This window comes from Bicyclus anynana, chromosome Z, assembly GCF_947172395.1.
Source record: "Bicyclus anynana chromosome Z, ilBicAnyn1.1, whole genome shotgun sequence".
In the NCBI taxonomy this organism is placed as follows: Eukaryota; Metazoa; Arthropoda; class Insecta; order Lepidoptera; family Nymphalidae; genus Bicyclus; species Bicyclus anynana.
In genome coordinates, this window is record NC_069110.1 from 1,026,265 (window position 1) to 1,047,584 (window position 21,320).

Consider the following 21,320-nt stretch of genomic DNA (forward strand, 5'->3'; position numbering starts at 1 on the left):
ACTATTGGCCTAACCCCTCTCATTCTGAGAGGAGACTCGAGCTCAGCTGTGAGCCGAATATGGGTTGATGACGGTGGATAAAATCCAAACTGGCAGAATAATTTTATATCTTCGTTTTCGACATGCCATGGTTTTCCACAAGTTTAAAGCGATTCTTAATTTTGCGCACATCTTCAAACCTATTTTTGTCGGTCTCCGTTTGCATCGTCAGTTTCGAACGCGGTCTGATTTTTGTTTGACATGTTGGTAGGTATGTAATTTCTTAAAATGCACACAACTGAAAAGTTGGAGGTGCATGCACCGGAGCGGATAGGGTAGGGTTAGGGTAGGGGTAGGGTAGGGTTAGGGTAGGGGTAGGGTAAGTGTAGGGTTGGAGTAGGGTAGGTAAGGCTATGGAAGAAGTGCACAAAAGTTGAAGCGAAGCTTGACCGGGTCCGCTAGTTTCTAATAAAAATTAACGATTAATAACAAACATGACGTGAACTTATTAGAAACAACTCGATTTCACAATCGTCTAGCCTGGGTTCTATTATTCACTCTATAGTTCACTTTTCATTCATTCACTAATGAATATATTCTATTATCTATGTATCTAAGATATATTCAAAGATTACAGTGTATTATTGGAAATAGATAGGCTACTCTAGTTTTTTTCGGAATGCCTGTGATAGCGCCATCTAGTAACTAGCCACGGTATTTTTAGTACAGTATCCATTGTTATAAAAATAATAATGCATATTTTTTGTAAAGGAGAGAGATTTTTGATTTTGTAATAGTCGAAGAAACCAATAAAGAAAAACAAAAAAAAAGACAAAAAGTTTTCCATTGATACCCCCGGGCTCGAACTTAGGATTATTAGATGGTACCTTTGTTATAAACCACTAGGCCAAATGACTATGTGGAACGTCGTTGAAATTAATGTACACTTACTGTCTTTCTTAAATACTCCCTTTGCTTTAGAAATACAAACACATTCTTCCTATTACGCGTCATAATTAAAAGGAAAAATAATTCTTTTTTTTTCGCTTTTTTTCCGTGCTTATACGGTTTCATTCTCTAAAAACATTTTATTTCATACACACCTTAAGTCATTGAATTTACTATCCTGGAATCTTAAATCTAGAATGTAGATAGCGCTGCTTCATAAAGATTTCACGTTCTTCTAAGTTCCCATGGCATGGATATATTCATTTGTGAATTGTGCTTGTCAAACTTGTCAAAGGTTATTTGTCTGTGTTTTTATTTTAATAACCTGTTTGTATTTCTGATAAAATAATATTTAGAACTGCTTAAAATGTGTTACTACTGTGTTTATTATAAAGTTCAAAAATTACACTTTAACAAATAAGATCTATGTGAGTGATTTGTTGATCCCTGACTTGAAATTTCGTAAAGGATCCCTTTGTTTACAAGATGGGAAAGCTCTCGTAGAATCATAGATTTACGAGTCGGTAATCAAATCAAGAGTATGTACAATGTAGATATTATTTATTTATGTGTAGCTAAAGTGATATGGTGTAATAGGTAGCTACTATATCTTTCTCTTTACATCGGAAAATCGTTAATCGTTTATCGATTGTGCTGTAGGTACGCGCCTGCTCCTCCAGCCACCATTCTGTAGCTCAAATCATCGGTCCGGGCTGCGAAAAGGTAAGAAAGAATGTATTATAATTGTACCTGTTTACTGCTTTCCTACATAATAAAACGCAAATAATAATAAATAATTTGTCAACGAAATGTTTACAGTAAACAAACTCGCGCTACTTTATCTAATTCTGAGCCGCCCTTTTCCAAAAAGGGACGCTATTTAAACATTCATCTTAATAGACGTAATTAATATTATGTTCTCATTATGTCTTTTTATTTTATAATCTAGTATATACTTTTCAGTTGCCATGATAGTCCACTTTTCTCAGTTGCCAGAACATCATGGCAATTGGCATGTCTACCTATCTGGCAGCTAAGACTCTTAGGGATGGGTGGAAAAACGCCATTTTGGTATTACGGTTGGTGTCATCATCATCCAACATCATTATATCAGCTGGTGGATGTCCACTGCAAGCCAAAGGCCTTTTGTAGGGACTTCTAAATATCACAAACCATAGCCGCCTGCATCTAGCAAATCCCTGTGACTTGTTTGATGTTGTCAGTCCACCTGGTGGGAGGTCGGCCAACACTGCGCTTTCTAGTGCATGCATTCAATTAGTAATTGAAAACAATAATTTATATCAATTTAGAGTTGTGAATTCGTCAACTCGCTGTGGTTTATCACAAAAGAGGAAGTACACCATAATTTGCAAATTTGCACAGTAAAGGTTGAAGTTAGGGGGCCAAAAGGTACAAGAAGTGAGTCTTTATTCACCCTAATATCTTGGCAAACATACTCTTGACTGATGACTGTCCGAGGGGTCTTAAACATAAACACATACTCAACCTGGACATTTGAAAAACAAGATGCACCAAATGAGTTCCGACTCCTAATGAGGGTTGACCATCACAAGACAAAGACACTTGCAACATATTTGTTTATAGTCTTACGAGTGATTGCAGATTAGCTGTACAAAAAAAAATTATTTTGAGATAAAAGCGAATGAATAATTAAACTTTTGACTATTTTTATTCACAGACATCATTTTGAAAATTTATATAGCTTATGCCACTACAATTCTGACAAATTTAATGACACCTCATGTGTCATAAACCATCCAGCCTTTTGGGCTGTAGGGCGAGCCAAAGATTATTTATGAACATACATACATACACACATACATACACTCGAAAAACATTACTTTCCTTCTGACAAGGTCAGGTGAAATACACACATGAAATATTGTGCAATCAGTCAAAAAGACTATGAGCAGATGGGTTTTAGGTTTGATGTCGGTATTACATGAGTATCCCCTACTAGAGACATTCATATTGTAGTTAAGACTGGAGTATTACACATCCAGCTCCAAGATTATTTTTCTTTTCTGGCGTTTGAGATAGTCTGGTATAGTGAGCTGAGCTGCCAGTGGATGGCGTTCCAATTGCTCTTTATATGTCCTGCTACACTGTTGGAATTCCTCTTTCACTGTTTTGATACACAGATACTCATGAATCTCGCTATTTTTAATGAACCATGATGCATTGCACATTTGCTTGAGTATGTAGTCCTCAGCTCTTTGAATTATTGAGATGCTGGAGTCACAAGCGGAACCCCAGAGCTGTATTCCATATTACCATATTAGTTTCAATGCAGCTTTGTGAAGTTTGTTGTCCAGTGATAGTTTCGAGTTTCTCGAAAGCAACCAGTGAAATCCCTTCTCCACTTCAGTTTTAATTCCTCCCATTTTGCTTCAATATGTTGTCTTCAGGTCATCTTTCGATCTATACTACAGCCTTTCTTGATGAGTACTGTTTACCAACAAATAAATTAAAAATGAGGGTATAAATCACTTGTCATTTCACACCTAATAATAATTATAATTAACTTGTTCTTCAATTAATGAAAATAAATTTGATTAATAAGCTTAGAACAATTAGATGTGGTTAATATATTTATTATAACATTTTATAAACAAACGTTACACAATTTAAAATAAATAAGTTATGAAATGACATGTGTTTTCTACCTTCATACATAATTTCTTTGTTAGTAAACAGTACTCATCAAGAAAGGCTGTAGTATAGGTGAATACCCAGATATCTAACACAATTAGTGTGAGTTAGTTGTTTGTTACCAAGCCTAAATGAAGGACAATCACCAGTTCTTAATGTGAATGTGATGTGCTGTGATTCTGAGGCACTAGCTTGAATTTTCCATCTGTCCAACTTCTCTGTCCAAATCTCTGGGTTTTTTGTAGACTTTTTTGTAAGATCTCTGATGCTACTACAGAATTTTTGTGAGGGGCTAGTAATGCTGTGTCGTCAGCAAAAGTTGCTACTGATACTCCAGGGGTTTGTGGTAGATCAGAAGTAAATAATGTGTATAGGACTGGACCCAACACTGGGCCCTGGGGTACTCCAGCTTTAATTTCATAGAAACCTGCGGTAAATTCACCTTCCTTAACTTGGAAGATTCTGTCAGAGAGGTAGGACTAGAGCATAAAAAGTGTGTGGTAATAGCATTTTGGTTTTGCACAACAAGCCTCTATGCCAAACTTTATCAAAGGCTTGTTGTATATCGAGGAATACAGAGGAGCAATATTGTTTGTGTTCAAGTGCTCCTCTAATGATATGACATGCACAATGAACTTGTTTAATGTTTGCATGATCCCTCCTAAAACCAAATTGATGGTCAGGCAGCAATCTATTTAGCAATACCTTTTCATACAGACTTATAGGTTTATAAGAAGTAACATTACTAGTAGGTTTACCAGGTTTGCAGCTCATTATTACTTGAGATATTTTCCATAATAGTGGAAAATGTCCAATTCTGATAATGCTGTTGTAAAGTATAGTTAGACACATAATGGCTTTTTTAGGGAGCTCCTTTATGACCTAATAGACATTAGGTCAAATTCTGGGGCTTCCTTGTCTTTCAAAATTATGAATGTTCTTCGAATTTCCTGGATAGGATATATTAGACTAGAACATAAATGTGTCATTAAGATGTAAATCTAGCTGAAAGTTCTGGTCTAATATATTATCAATGTTGTCTATATTTCCCGGTACCGTATTTGGCTTGAATATTTCTGCGAGGTGAAATAATATTTAGAACTGCTTAAAATGTGTTACTATTGTGTTTATTATGACGGCCTCCGTGGCGCAGTAGTATGCGCGGTGGATTTACAAAAAACGGAGGTCCTGGGTTCGATCCCCGGCTGGGCAGATTGAGATTTTCTTAATTGGTCCAGGTCTGGCTGGTGGGAGGCTTCGGCCGTGGCTAGTTACCACCCTACCGGCAAAGACGTACCGCCAAGCGATTTAGCGTTCCGGTACGATGCCGTGTAGAAACCGAAAGGGGTGTGGATTTTCATCCTCCTCCATACGAGTTAGCTCGCTTCCTTCTAAGACTACATCATCGCTTACCATCAGGTGAGATTGTAGTCAAGGGCTAACTTGTAAACAATAAAAAAAAAAAAAAAAAAATTATAATGTTCAAATATTACACTTTAACAAATAAGATCTATGTGAGTGATTTGTTTTATGAAACAGTGAAAATTTTGATCACTGACTTGAAATTTCGTAGATAATATGATGATGATGATTTGTTTACAAGATAGGAAAGCTCTCGTAGAATCGTAGATTTACGAGTTGGTATTATAATCAAGATTAAATACAATGTAGATATTATTTATTTATGTGTGGCTAAAGTGATGGTGTATTAATTAGCTATTATATCTTTCTCTTTACATCGAAAAATCGTTAATCGTTTATCGATTGTGTTGTACGCGCCTGCTCCATCCAGCCACCATTCTGTAGCTCAAAACATCCGTCCGGGCTACGAAAAGGTAAGAAAGAATGTATTATAATTGATCTAAAGGTCAGGTCATTTTTCGATCTAGGTGAATACCCAGATATTTAACACAATTAGTGTGGGGTAGTTGTTTGTTAACAAGCCTAACTGGAGGACAATCACCAGTTCTTAAAGTGAATGTTGTGAATGTTTTGAGCCACTAGCTTGAAGTTTCCATCTGTCCATCTGTCTGGTCTAGTATATTATCTACGAAGTCGCCTTTTCTCTTGTATCTTCTCTTTGTCCATGGAACTATTTTTTGTCGAGGATGTAAGTTTGTAGTTTCAGGCGTACACTACCAGCAGGCTTCTTGGATTGCCACTGTGATTTCTTTTGCTGCATTTTCAATATCTTCATCTCTTTTCAAGCTAATTTGTAGCTGTAGTTTTACTTCAAGAACTTCGCGAAAGGCATTCAGTCTGTTCGATGGTTGTACAATTTTAAAAGTTTGTCGAAGTTGAGAACTGTTGTACTGGCAGTTAGTATAACAGGAACGTGGTCAGAGGAACCATCCAAGAATTTAACAACGTGAAAAAATAGTTTTGATAAACCTTTTGCAATAAAGAAACAGTTAGTCTGTTAGGATCTGTAGGTTCAGACTGTGAAAACGTTACAAGTTGTAGAGCACCTAAAGCTTTTTTCAGTTCTCTACCTCTAGTTGTCACTAATTTAGATCCCCAGTGAACATGTTTGGCATTTCAGTTTCCGCCCGCTATGTATCGATTTCCAAGAGTCTAGATATTTAAGTCTAGATATTGTGAGAACAACTCCATTGTTACTTTGAGTTTCGGTGGGCAGTAAACTCATTTGTTGTATGATTAAGTAAAATTTTTTTGATTGAACTCTAAATTCCAATATATGGAATTATTAGTAATCAAAGGTGTTTCAGAATTCTTATTTTTGTTTGGTATAAGAGATTTGAGCGTTTCCGCGTAAGTTCTCTTCTCTGATCTAGTTCCTGATCTGTTTTGCAGGTTTTCGTCATCTCTCTCTTGTGTTTTCATTTTCTTGCTTGGCAGTAATTTATGTTTTCTTTGTAGTATTTCCCTGTATACTTGACATCCTTTATAGTTTGCGGGATGTGCTCCAAAACAAAGTGCACATGTAGCTGGGGTATTTCTATTAGTTTTAAGGCAGTCTGATGTTTTGTGATCTTGTGCGCATTTTACGCATCTATACGGCCTCAGGCAATAATTTATAATAATAAGGGTTGATAATAAAAATAATAAATTACGTGCTAAAATTTTAGGTATTTGATAAAATGAGTGAAGAAACTGAAGACATTACTCCACCAAGTAAGAAACACAAACCAGAATCAAAATTGTCAGATGTGAATGGAGATGATATGCCAATTGATGAGGTCAAAACAGAAAGTTTTGTTAGTTCGAAGGAAATACAAAATTTGCAAGAGTTCAAAATTCTAGATGAGGTGAAATCTAATGAGAATGACAGCAGTTTTGAAAACTCCGACAGCTCTGATGGTATGTATATATTTGTTTAAGGAATTTGTGATTTTTAATTAAGTTCTATAATCTATAGAATTTGGCAACCCCTTTGATATCATTTCTTTTGCTGACAAAATCGATAACGACACCCATTTATAATATTGAATTTGGCTCCCATTTTCATATTTCAGTTTTGATAGGATATCATTACTTTTTGTGAAGATCTAAAGGCAGACGCCCCGTTGCCAAGTGGCACGTCGATTCTCTTTCAACGATCGCTAACGCTTCGAAAAATAGAAAAATGTATGGGAATGACAGATTTTGATCACGTGACCTGTCGATGTCATTCCCATACATCTTTCTAGTTTTCAAAGCGTTAGCGATCGTAGAAAGACAATCGACGTGCCACTTGGCTAGGGGGGCAGTAGTTTCGGAGCCTGTTCAATGCAAACAAACAAACACATCATTCCTCTTTTTAATATTAGTAAAGATAAAAGGACAGTACATTATTCTTCATCTAGCCCCAAGGTAAGTAGTTTGTGTTGGGTAAGATAAGTGATAAATATACGTAAATACATAAGAACATATAGATAAAAGCTAGTGCATAGGTCGTCAATAATAATAATTATTATTTTTATATATTAATTATAACTGCCCCGCGGTTTTAACCGCGTTGTTCCCATTCCTGTGGGAAAACGGGAATAAAATATAGTATGTGACACTCGCAAGCTTATGATCCCTGAAAATACATAAATCTATGCTAATATTATAAAGATGCGTGATTGTAAGGCTGTAGTGGGTGGTGGTAATACGTTGGTTGGTTGATATTAACATAAATAAAAATATACACAATTTATTGCTTAGAATCTGAAAGCAATTAATTTAACGATCTAAATTTATATTTTAAATAATTTTTTTATCAAAAGGCTTATGGCCTTTCAAAATCTTAAATTCAAGTCTTGTTTCAAATTGATTAGCCGGTGCAATCCATACTAAAATAAATTGAAAATTAAAAAAGAACTCAATTCTTTCAATTGTTTTCAGATTTTCTTCTTTTATATGTACACAATTATCTAGCTGGATACCAAATTTCAACTATCTAGGTCATCTAGAAGTATGTAAACATTTTGGTCTATCTGTAGATCATTTTAAATTGTACGATTTTTAGATGTTAATATTTCATCAACTATTGGAGCTGTAGTTCGTAAACCAAATTTCATGTTTTCACGTTAAATAGATTTCGAGATCACTAAGTAGACAAAAGTAACTTTCAAATTCAGTTATTTTATTTTAGTTAGAGTGAAGCCACACGGTGTGGTGCGGCGCCGCGCCGGAGACGTTTTGCCGCATCGTACACATGCGGTGCGCGACGCCGCGGTACGGCGCCGTTGCGGTGCCGAGGCAGAAAGTGTGCCTGCGGTGCATTCATCTGTGATATTTGTATGCGGGACGCCGCAGCGACGCCGCTCCAGCGCCGTGCCGCTAACGCATCGCACTGTGTTGTGGCGTGCCAGCGGCGCGGCGTCGGAACGCACCGTGTAGCATATCATTGATAATTATATGCAGGCCGCCACATCGACACCGCTCCAGCGCCGCGCCGCGATCTCTCCGCACAGTGTGGCTTCTCCCTTAGTATATTGTTTTGAACAAACTCAAAATACGTAATCTTTTTATCACCGCTGCAACACACAAACAACACATGTGACGAATAACTGCTTGTATAAACACGATCTAGTATTATTCATGGATTTAATACTCGTAGGTGCTATATGAACTAAGCGACCAACTAGCTGCGAGACTGACGCGTCGAAGCATGCATATTGCATTATCATACCAGCTAATGGACGTTCACTGCAGTACATAGGCCTTTTGTAGGGACTTCAAGGGAAATTCAAATTATTTATTTGCAAATTGTAAATATATAGATTTTTAAGGAGATGCATATAATTCTCCACAAAATAGCATGCAAGTTCCAAATTACTTTACTTTTAGATAAATCCGAAGGTTTGCCGGAGGAAGAAATTGAAAAAATGCTAGATGAAGATCTTCCAGATGACTTTAAAAAAGCTCCAAAACCTAAAGAGCAGACATTTATCACCCGGACAAAAACTGTCCTTGAAGGTAACGATTCTGTCTCATATAGGTTCATCATCATCATCATCATCATCATATATCAGCTGACGGACTGCAGTACATAGGCATTTTGTAGAGACTTCACAAACTTTTTTGTAGAGACACCAAACATCACAATCCTGAGTAGTCTGCATCCAGCGAATCCCTGCAACTTGATATCGTCAGTCCACCTTGTAGGGGTTACCAACACTGCGCTTTTTAGTGTGGGGTCGCCATTCCAGCACCTTGGGACCCCGATGTCCATCAGCTCTTCGAACTAAGTGCCTCACTCATTGCCATTTAAGCTTCGCGACTCTTTGAGCTATGTCGGTGACTTGTTTCATACTAACTATATATTTTCATATTAACAAAGCTTTTTTTTTCTAAATTCTATTATATTGTAGTATGGTATCTTAAATGGTATATTATGCAATATTAATTATATATGTATATATATATTAATAGTATATATTCTTTGTAGACATAGGCGTTGACCAGTTTCAATCTCTACCCTTGGATTGGATCACTCTGAAACATCAGAGTGGAATGCCTATTTACTTTCATAAGCCATCACGTGTTTGCACGCTTTCCAAACCTTACTTCCTCGGGAGCAGTAACTGTCGTGTAAGTGATGCTCATTCCGCCGTACTATGACATTACACTGCATCATCAATGTCTTGCAGTAAGACTTGTAAATGAGGTCCTCAAACATGGTTGCATGTACATTTTTATTTTGTTCAACACTTAAAAATACCAAGTAATGCATTAATAGTATACACTATAGTCTTGCAAGTGTGTTGATGACACTCCCATGATATGCGGGCGACGGGGGGAAAGACTGCTCGGGTGTAAAATCTTGCGTGCGTGGAAGTGAGGTGCATCAGTCGTGGGTTTTTCATCATCGCTACACGCCCCCCGGCCCGCGAGGACCATTGGGAGTGTTACGGACGAAGTTTCCAAGCTATATATACGTATGTATATACATCATACAAATAGTAGGGGACTGTGATTTTTCAATAGTGGATTTTTAAATTTTTTTAGATGCAGTGTTTTGTCATTGTGTATTTATCTATACTAATACAATGCAGAAAGGATTCTTACTAATCTTCTTCAAATCGCTTAATAACGATCGTTTGATGTTTAAAATCTGGACGGTGATGGTATATTTGTAAATTACTAATTGTAGATCTTGTAACGCCATATTCTAGAGATTTGATGTACAACTTATTCAATACTAGCGATCGCCCGCGACTTCGTCCGCGTGGTATTCAGTTTTTCAGAAATCCCGCGGTAACTGGATTTTCCAAAACAAATTCTTATCTAATACCAAACTTTATTCAAATTGTCTAACCTTCTTACTGAGTTTAAGATTGTATTTATTTATATACGTACTACACTACTTATATACGTACTTACTTATATACGTACGTACAGTACATTTTTGTTTAATAGTTAGGCTCTATGAAATTACAGGACTGATTTTAAAAATTCTTTCATCAATGGAACGCTATTTATTGGCGAGTAACATATTCCCGTAGAATGTAGATAATATCGCCGTATGTTCGTGGGAATACGACGATAAAATCTGTCAGCCTCAGGGAGCGTGGCCTAAACGAACACACCTGTAGTGTAAAAATACAGCACACACTAACAAACTTTATGATTTTGACAGAAAATAAGGAATATCTTATTCTTCATTGTTTCAAAAAGAAACTCAATTTCCTTGGGTTACAGTTGATTGTTGAATAATTATTCTTCACAATTACTTATTATTCTTTATTGATAATCTGTATAAAGCAAAATAATTTTAAAAAATCTAGCTTACCGTTCAATGTTCTTTGGCGAACACAATACGCTCTATAAAGTGTTCAGGGCATGTAGAGTTAAAAGTTTTACTTTACATGAGATCTGATAACTTTTTTACAGTGTGAGCAATACGCGTTGGCCTTAATTTATATGAAAATATTTTTGGCGAGATTTTCGTTACTCGTAAACAAGGGTAATATTTTAAAATAATCCTAAGAAATCACTGTAAACAACATGTTCACTTACCTAATTTTGTTACCAGTAATTGTAAACTTTAAGTAACTAGGTCCTTGGTAACAATGCACTTGTTTATATATCGCACTATTCTATATGAGGAAACCCTGGCCCACAACTTTAATAATTAAACTATAAGACCTTGCTATAGCTAACAATGACTTCATTATAATCCATTGCGTAGTTTGAAGGATTAGGTTGAAGCTTTCAGTCGGTGCGATTCAATTTTGTTTTTAACCGAGGAGAAGTCGATTTTTCAGAGTTCAGTAGCGGTACCAAATATATAGCCAATCATAAAGTTTAAGATTTAAAGACAGTTCTTTGCCGTGGTTCTTTCAGAAATGGCTTTAATAAACGTGTCACTGGCTTAGCACCGCCTTAAAAGTGATAGCGCATAAGATGTTATTTTGATGTTAAGATTAAGTTAAGATGTTATTTATTTTTTTGATTTTAAAGTCGGCTCCATTTTTGTTAATAAGTTTTTTTATATTATGTTAATTTGAGTTTCCAATGCCTGAATTTTTTTATTCAAATTGTATGCGTTTCAGAATCACGATATACCTATAACCGCCATACCTTGCTTGGCATACAGACGCGGTTTAGAAGAGGTCGAAAAAGAAAAAGAAATTGACCGTAAAGTAGAAGAACAAGTTAAAAATCTGTCACAAAACGTGGCTAAAGAAAGCATGGGTAAGGACGTCGAAGCTAATCTTAGACTAGGCTAGGCTATATATTATTCTTCTTTGGTTATTAAATGCTCGTTAAGCGATATAAATAGTAATGAAAAGATAAATGGAAAAAAGTTCCCTGCAGTAAATAAGAATGGCACATATATCCAGTGCATTGAACCGGCGAAAGTAGATTTTGCTGATGATTTAATTATACAGGGTGATGGGAAACCAAATAAATTCCTTGGCTTAAAGTTGAGTAGATTTGCTACTAATTTAGTCATATAACACCCTGTCTGTAACATAGTAATCTCTGAGTTATGGAGTCATTACTGGTTTTTCTTTTATGATCATAAAACAATTTTCAAATTATTGTTATTCCTAAAATTAATCAATTAGTTGTAACATGCTTCAAATTGAAAAATTGTACTTGGTAGTTTTTTTGTAGGCATCTGTAACTTTTTGAATAGCTTATGAACTAAGGATGTTAGTTTTATAATTTGTACGTAATGTCCATACATTTTTTTGTAATCCGATATTTATTACCGTTTTTTTTTCTAAAAAAATAATAGTGTTTTGGCCTTAATTAAAAATACAGTATTTTCTGTTACAGCAGTTAATTTTAAATTGAATATTTCAATTAAAATTCTTAATTCCATAACTCAAAAATTTCTATGTTTTGGACAGGATGTATTATGACTAAATTAGTAGCAAATGTCCGACTAATTGCAGGGGAATGGGAATATTGGTCATATTTAAATAAAGATATGACCAATATTCTTTAAAAAAGAAAAAAAATGTGCGCAACTTTAAGCCCTTGCAAGGAAAGCATCTTTTTCCTCTCACTCTGTATACAACGTAACGAAAAATCAAAACACTTTTAATTATTTAATAAATCCTACAGAATCTGTTGCCAAAAGTGATGTGAATACGGTATCAGATGTGACTAAAGAGGGAGCGGAGACAACTAAAGAGGAAGCTATGCCTCTATTGGCTGATAAAGAAGATCAAAAGGATAAAGTGTGTGACGATACTTCCAATGTCGATGTACCGATGAGTAGACAGCCAGTGATTCTGCCGAGTGGGGACGTTATACCGGCGCCGCGTGTCCAAAACATCAACAACAATTGGAACAAACAGCACTTGACTCCTGAACAGCTCAATGACTACTGCAAAAAACTCTTTAAGTTTAAGACAGTACAAAGTCTACAATTTAAGCAAGTACACTTTCTTTTTTTCATTTTGTTTCATAAATAGTGTAGGTATATTGATGCTTTAGAAAGTTGCGTTATTTACATCTTCGGTTCTTATATTTTATGAAATTGATTACACTGAATAGTGGTTTAAGTTTGATATTTGGCGTGCCGTGTAGTTTTTGTACATAATCGCCTAAACAGTACTTGCGAACTTTTCAGGAGAAGTATGTAACGTTGTATGTAAGTTGAATAATTACTTTAAGTTAGTATAATGTATAAATGCAGAAAGTTTAAAGCTTTTTATTAAAAGTTCGCAAAAATTTTATTTAAAACGTCGCGGGTTTAAGTGTGTATAGCCAGCTATACACACTTAAGTCCCTATTACTATTATATATTTAATTGTAATGTATGCATTTTTAAATTTTAGAACTTGGTTAGCACGTCGAAGATTTGTAAAAGCAAAGAAAGCATTACAATATCCGAAAATGCCAGAAGGGGCGAAGCTCATCAGTATACCAGTAGGAAATTCCGGACAAGATAAAGGTATCCTTGTTTTGTATGAGTATTCATAGTTAAGACATATTAAAGTATTTTTCAGATAGCATGGGTACACAATATTTGTCAGGACAACTTAATTAACAAATCAAACTGTAATCATAACAAACCCTAGAATGGAAGAGAATACATTGAGCAGTCCCAGTGGCTTGTAACTCCGGATGCAGGTTTAATGGATCCCTTCCCACTTGCCAACACTCGCCATTCACTGCTCAAGCTATTATCCCCGCTTATCTCAAGTAACCCATAAAGAATCACACAGCAAGAAATGTGGACTGCTCGAATATATCGAATACTGAAGCCGACCGTACGGCTAGCGTCTTATATCGCCGGATCGCTACCCCTCTCTAACTCCCTACTCTTTACGGAAACAAGTCGCGCCACCTAGCGTCGACACGACCCAACACGAGATCGAGCGACGTTTGTCGCTCGCGATTTTTTTTTATTTAGTATGACCAATATTCCCATTCCCCTCCAATTAGTCGGGAAAGACTATGTTAGGGTGGGTACGACAATAGACCAACGGGGCGGCCGACCGCTCTTACCGTTGAGTTATTGAGGCTATAAATATATGATATAAAAGTTTGTATTATGTTGTTACAGACGGGAAGGGTGCCAAGCGCAACTGGGTCATGAACATGAACAGCAACAGCTGCCTGTCGGTGTTCCACGAATACGTCAACCGCGCGCTGCACAAACAGCCGGTCTACGAATACAAACACATCGGTAGCTTATCTCAGACTAATGATCGCTGGATTGAGATTTCGACTTTCGTACCTAAGGTCGGCGCTCGGTCCAATGCGAACCACTCGACCACAGCAATCGAGTATCACTCGCTTCAACGGTGAAGGAAAACATCGTGAGGAAACCTGCACCCCTGGGGACTCTCTGTAGTGTTCTCAGGGTGTGTGAAGTCTGCCAAAGTGCCAAGATCCAACGCGTTTGACTCAATGATGTTAAATACTATAGATGTGTTACTAGGTCTATCTAGGTCTAGGAAATTTCCACATCTCAATGTTAGTTGTGGTCGATTAACGCTATTTAAACAATAACGTTATTTTTACTTATTTATTTATTTATTTATTTTTTATTTATTTGAATAAGGTAGTTGACTAATATCAAATTTAATATAAACAATATTAATTTCGTGCAGTACCTACATGGAATAAGGGTCCGAAATATATCGATATAAATTAAAGTTAAGGATTTCTTATAAATTTTAATTTAAATATCACGAATTGTTTCAAATTTTCCAAACGTCAAAAACGCTGACGTCCATTTTGTGACGTCACTAACACTAACACACAAGTAACTTGACGTACTAAACGTCGAACTAATTGTTATCTAATATTTTTGTCAAATGCTCCATTTGTATGGGATTTAATAAAGTGACGTTACGAAACAGTCGAAACTTAGACTGTCATGGCCGACAGGCGTTTTGGCTTGTATTGTCAAAAACGCGTCATGTAAAATCGCGTTTCAAAGAAATATGAACAATGAAATTCAGTCTAATAGAAGTGAACTATTTAAGACCATTTAACAAAAAAGTGTCAACTAGCCTATTACGGTCGAATTTTGTTCTATATAATACTAATCATATCGCATTATTCTGTTCCGGTGCGGCCTCGAACTGGCAGAGAACGCTTCCACGCCCTACGAAGCGTCGGTGACAATCGGCGGCATAAAGTACGGCGTGGGCCACGGCTCCAGCAAGCGGCAGGCCAAGAGCGCCGCCGCGCGCGCCTCGCTGAATGTCCTCATCCCCGAGGTGGGCGAACAGTTGGAAGATCCCCCCGCGCGCTCCAGCAAACAAACTGACTTTGAGGTGAGTCTCCAATCGTTTATTCTCAGATACAGTGCTAGATAGAATCTGTCCGATTGTGGTGGGTTTTGTAACTCATGATCTCGGGGACGTCCGGACTGATTCACTCAGGTCACGGTGGCACCCTCCCGAATGGCCCTCTAAGCCGAGGCCCGAGTCTCATAGGAGACGCCCTCCGTGGCGCAGTGGTATGCGCGGTGGATTTACAAGACGGAGATCCTGGGTTCGATCCCCGGCTGGGCCGGTTGAAGTTTTCTTAATTGGTCCAAGTTTGGCTGGTGGGAGGCTTAGGCCGTGGCTAGATACCACCATACCGACAAAGACGTACCGCCAAGCGATTTAGCGTTTCGGTACGATGTCGTGTAGAAACCGAAAGGAGTGTGGATTTTCATCCTCCTCCTAACAAGTTAGCCCGTTTCCATCTTAGATTGCATCATCACTTACCATCAGGTGAGATTGTAGTCAAGGGCTAACTTGTAAAGAATAAAAAAGCCGTTCCGTCCTCTATCTTTATTTTAGCCGTCGTGCACCAGGCGATGCTTCTGCGCTCGCCTAAACCCCCCCCCGGTGTCGCCGTAGTGGTTTCGCTAGATAGTCGTGTGCACTACCTACTATAGATAGTGATAATAACCGTAACTGATTATGAGGTTAAGGGTGAAGCACTTATCAGCAATCTAGTTATTTATATCAATGCTCTGTGGTTATAGGTAGTATTACATAATTCCAGCAGACAGACACCAGAAACGCATGCTTTCTGTGGCTGCACTATTATTTAGAGTATTTTGTAACATTACCGATATCAGTCAGGTCAATATTTATTAATTTCAATTAGGCTTAGTTTACAAGCACGTTCGTAAGGTCAGGTATTAATATTATAAGAAAATGGTGATAATAATATTAGTCGAAAACTCAAAATTAAATTTACGAGGATTCACCAAGTTTTTTCTTTCTTAGTTTATCACCATTTAACAATAGGTGTATAAAGTAGCCAGTCATGTAAAAAAATTCATTTCCAAGCTACTTTGTCATGCATGCATATGTTACAGCAAATCTATGCTACGGTATAATATTCTGGGGAAATTTATTTGACCGTGATCAATATGGCATTTAAGTCCTATGGGCAGGTCATAATTTAAAAAAAAATTAAAATTATGAACTGCCCATGCCTGTATATTTATGAGGCACTAGTATTTATGAAAACTAATAGTCAACTGTTTGAATATTCAGATAGTAAACGTAGAAAAATTAAAATATGTTAAACATGGCACAAAACATCTTTATATAATAATAGCATATTTCACGTGGCACCTAAATTGTACAATAAACTGCTAAATTGTACAATAAATTGTAAAATAAACTAAATTGTACAATAAATTGTAAAATAAAGAGTTAGCCGACAGAAACTTGAGTGCTGCCGTATTTAAAAATAAGATCAAAGAATTATTGCTCAAGAAATGTTACTAATCTATATATTAAAGATTATTTAATTGTCATTTTTTAATAAACTTTGACGTAATTGATTGTCACTTTAGAAAATAAGTAATTTGAAATTACATAAATATAGTGCGCATATGATATTGTAAAAAACAAATTTAATTTTGTATTTATTTTGACTAGTGATTTTTAGATAGTGTTTTAAGAAATTTGCATGACGGTATATGGCGAATTGTATAATGTACCTACTTCAACACCACAACTGTATACCAGCTAATGTACCTAACTATACAATCGCAAATAAATAAATTGAATCGAATTGTTTTTATATATTCATCACTAATGTTTGTTTGGAATTGTTTGGCAGTTTTATGACGACGTGGGCATCAAAGACCCCCGCGTGGCCGAGTTCTGCGCCACGACGGGCGAGCCGTCGCCGCACGCCATCCTGCGCACGTGTCTGCTACGGAACTTCGGCGCTAGCGACCGCCACATCCACACCGAGGTAAGATCTCAACTGTACCTTAACTATTTATTTAACTTTGTTTTATTGTTATACATATACGAGTAGTATATTTTATATATTTAGTATGTATGTGTAATACATACATAAATAATATATGTATTTGTATATTTGTATACATAACATTTGTATAAAATGTATTGCACTTCACGCTTTTCGCAAGTCCTCTCGACAGGGGTTGCCTGGTACAGATTACTTATAAGGCCGCCTTTGCAGGGTAAGCTTAGATTATTAATTGTTTTAATGTTTTTATTTATATATTGTATTTTTGTGTGCAATAAATTATTTCTTTTTCCTTAAACTCTAACGCCGTCACTGCACGCCACTTTGCGCAAGCCTCCTAGTTACACTTCCATACCTCGGTGAGCACGTTAAGCCGTCGGCCCCAGTCATTAATGTTAACATTTGATAATGATTGCTTCTAACAAATTTTCAACCTCAGCCCGCCGTGATAGTGATAGGTCTAAGCACTACACATCTTCTATAAGAGTCCCTACCCTGTAGTGAGTCATTTAATAACCGGATAATGGCGATGATCATTAATTGCACCTGTTGTATAACAGTCGAAGACAGTAGCGGGCCAGGATATCGAGATGACCATGAAGGTGGGGAAACACAGCGCGACCGTCATCTGCAGAAACAAGAAGGCTGCCAAACAACAAGCTGCCCAGGCCATCTTGCAGGTATTACCATAATATAGATTTACTAGCTGACCTGGCAAACGTTTTGCCTTATATGGTGTGAACCACCGTTTTTACTTAGGGGTGTGAAAAATAGATTAACGATCAATTCTCAGATCTAAAAATTTGCATGTACATATAAAACTTTATTAATATCGGTGTAGGTGCTGGAGGGTATGGCAACTCTGTGACACGAAAATTTTATCTGTAAGATTATTTTTACCATTTAAATAAATAATTTGTGTATTAGCATATACTCGTAAGCAATGGCATTCATTTCACGGATGCAAAAACGTACTGTCCACCTATCGATCTCACACAACGAGTGCCAAACACAACTTCTTGGCACTCAATTTAAGTAGTCGCATTTGCAAATTCAACCTTAAGCTCAATCATTAAGGTTGAATAAACTATTTGTTGTGTATATTCATCATTAACAACACATATTCGGCTCTCTGTTGAAAACAAGTCTCCTCTCAGGATGAGAGGGGCCTAATTATGAAAATTCTCAGTTATGCAGATTTGCTCACGATATTTTCTTTCACCGTTTGAGGCACGTGATATTAAATTTCTTAAAATGCACGATATTCTCTATCTGTGAAGTCTGCCTATCCGCAATGGGCCAGCGTCCTGAAACTATTGGCCTAACTCCTCTCATTCTGAAAGGACACTTGTGCTCAGTATTCAGCCGAATATCGCTATGCTTTTGTTTATAATAACGTAAAAAAACAATAACAAATATTTTGACTTTGTTATAAAACACTATAAACGTACCTACATAAAATAATTTTGAACTTTGACTTTTTATATAGAGTATTCATTTATAGTTACTTCTTCCTAGGAGTTGCACCCCCACGTTGGTTCATGGGGCTCCCTTCTCCGTCTCTACGGCTCCAACTCTGGGCAAAGCTCTAAAGAAAAGAAGCATGAGGAACAGGAAATAACCCTTCTGCAAGACAAAGCACGTCGCAACCAGCCCAACTACGCTGTGTTGGATAGACTGCGCGCCGAGATGAGGAAGCTGCGCGAACGGGATGAGTCTGTGGTCCCCATCGGCACCTTATTAGTCAAAGAGGATCTGCCAACTAACTCAGGATCTGACCTGAACAATGTTACCCTCTAAATGTTTACTATTTAAACTCATAATTTATCTAACATTAACATTTTGATCTCTTATGCATCCACTATGTAGTTGTGAAGTTATTGTATTTTACCATTGACCTCTTATAATAAAAGGACGCACAATCATGTGCAAAATTTCACTTAAAAACTCGCCAATTTTGCTTTGACAGTTTTAGAATTATTGGTAAAGAAAATTATACCTAACAGCCTTTAAATATAGTCCAATATTCAATAAAATCCCAAGTTCAGAGCAAATGCAACCTTAAGGTTTGAGTTTAGGGTTGAATTACGACTACTTGAATTGAGCGCCAAGTTGTGTTTGGCGCTCATTGAGTGGGGACGTTTTTTGATCGCTGATTGTGCATCCACTTTTCATATGAGATCGATGTATTTTACTCAACAATATTGTATTCAGCTTAGCAACATTATTAATCAAGTTGCTGAGCAAATTATGTGTATGAATCGTAGTTTTTTATGTATTTATAGTTTTTTTTTAATTTAGTTTAAATTAAAATAAACTATAAATAAATAAAATTATTTTAATTAAATATTAAACAATTTATTTTAATTAGTAATTAGTAATTTATTTCTTTACTTCAAGTAAGCTTTATTTTTACATTCCATAAAAATACCTAAGATTAGTATAGTTTGTCAGAGTAGTGACTTTATCACAAGTTTAAAAAACAGATTCTATTTATATATTTGGTTACATTTATTTATAATTTATATAGTTATAATATGTCATATATGTATGCATGTTTTGGCTGGTGGGAGACTTCGGCCGTGGCAAGTTTCCACCCTACCGACAAAGACGTACTGCCAATCGATTTAGCGTTCTGGTCCAATGCAGTGTAAAAACCGAATGGAGTGTGGATTTTCATCCTACTTCTAACAAGTTAGCCCTCTTCCATCTTAGATTGCATCATCACTTACCATCAGGTGAGATTGTAGTCAAGGGCTAACTTAGTAAAAAAGGGTAAATAATAAAAAAAAGAAAAAACAAAATATATGATATATACTTGAATTATAAATAAATGTTTCACGAATACAATTAATTTTTAATCTTAAATGTATCTTTAATCTTAATCTTTAAATTAATATTCTCAATTAGAGAAATTGATGTCAGTGTAACTTTTAAAAATAAATCAGTAGTCAAATGAAGTGGTTTTATTTTTTGTATTTAAGTACTGCACTATGTATGTACTGTACTTCCGTAATTGATGAATAAAACGCAAACTGTAGATAAACCACTTAATAATCTAAAACTATTTGAATAGTTTTCTAAAAATCCCTAGCGTGAACAAGTTATATTTTTTTCAGATTCTAGAAATTTTTCTTACTGAATCAGTTTTTTCAATGCTGTAGCAGTTGTAATTAAGATTTTAAAGATCTGATTTTTGTTATACAATAGCGAATTAAATTACCAAAATACTAAAATCTTTACTAAAATACTATTTTCATAAATAATGTTTTATTTGTTTTGTAGAAGAAGCTTTGAATGCAATAATTATTTTTCTTTCATTAAGATGACCCAATTTAAAAAAAAAATTGTATGTAGCTGAAGTGTAGTGTTATTTAAAAACTGTTACACTTATAGAGGTTAATAGATTGGTATAACACTTGTGTCTACTTTCTGTAGTTAAGTTGCTGGTAAAAGTGTAGGTGAGGTGCTCAATTTTCAATACAAGAATATTTTTTTAAAGTGTGCACATTCCATTTTTTTGTCTCCAAAATGTATTATAATATCTACCTACTTGCCTAAATTTACTATTATTTACTAATGCATTCGTTTGTAACTTGTTATTTAATAAAAAACTAAATAATAATTGACTTCTACTTATCAGATCTGTAGTATGTCAAAATGCTTGATTTTTCAATAAATATAGCATTTTACGAAACAAATTTTTCAAAATTGTTATCCTATTTCAATGGTCTATAACAGTCCTGGCAGAGAAGGAGATATACCACCACGCTGCTTAAATGCGGATTGGTGGGCTCAGTTTCACCACATAAAGGTAACTTCTGATGTTAATGACGATAACCAAGAACGACGCATTAATGTGAATGAGTCTCATAAAATCAACAGAGATGCCTCATTAATTGCATTTGATACATAGGTGTCCTTTTTATTTAAAAAAAAAACTGATTCAGGAAAGAAAAAATTTAAAAAATCCGAAAAAAAAACTTGGTCACCCCAGGGATTATAGGAAAACTATTCCTAACTACGTGTGGCGTATCTATCGATTGCGTACTATCCAGTATCCATTAATTACGATTTACGGG

At 35.9% G+C, this 21,320-nt stretch overlaps 1 protein-coding gene across 6 annotated transcripts; it reads left to right on the plus strand.

Annotated features, from left to right (window-relative positions):
• Window positions 1-1,218: 1,218 nt before the first annotated feature.
• Window positions 1,219-20,194, plus strand: LOC112050431 (microprocessor complex subunit DGCR8). Of its 6 annotated transcripts, none has more exons than XM_024088703.2 (13): window positions 1,219-1,355; window positions 1,588-1,650; window positions 6,690-6,921; window positions 8,878-9,006; window positions 9,479-9,621; window positions 11,586-11,727; window positions 12,610-12,922; window positions 13,329-13,444; window positions 14,060-14,182; window positions 15,094-15,281; window positions 17,080-17,217; window positions 17,799-17,918; window positions 18,757-20,194. In XM_024088703.2, the coding sequence occupies exons 3-13, from the start codon at window positions 6,702-6,704 to the stop codon at window positions 19,036-19,038; spliced, it is 1,914 nt and encodes a 637-aa protein (XP_023944471.1). In that variant the 5' UTR covers window positions 1,219-1,355; window positions 1,588-1,650; window positions 6,690-6,701; the 3' UTR covers window positions 19,039-20,194. The 6 variants fall into 6 exon arrangements, with proteins under 6 accessions (XP_023944471.1, XP_023944469.1, XP_023944470.1 ...); XM_024088701.2 differs by having other exon boundaries at window positions 1,238-1,466; XM_024088702.2 differs by having other exon boundaries at window positions 1,238-1,451.
• The last annotated feature ends 1,126 nt before the right edge of the window (window positions 20,195-21,320 follow it).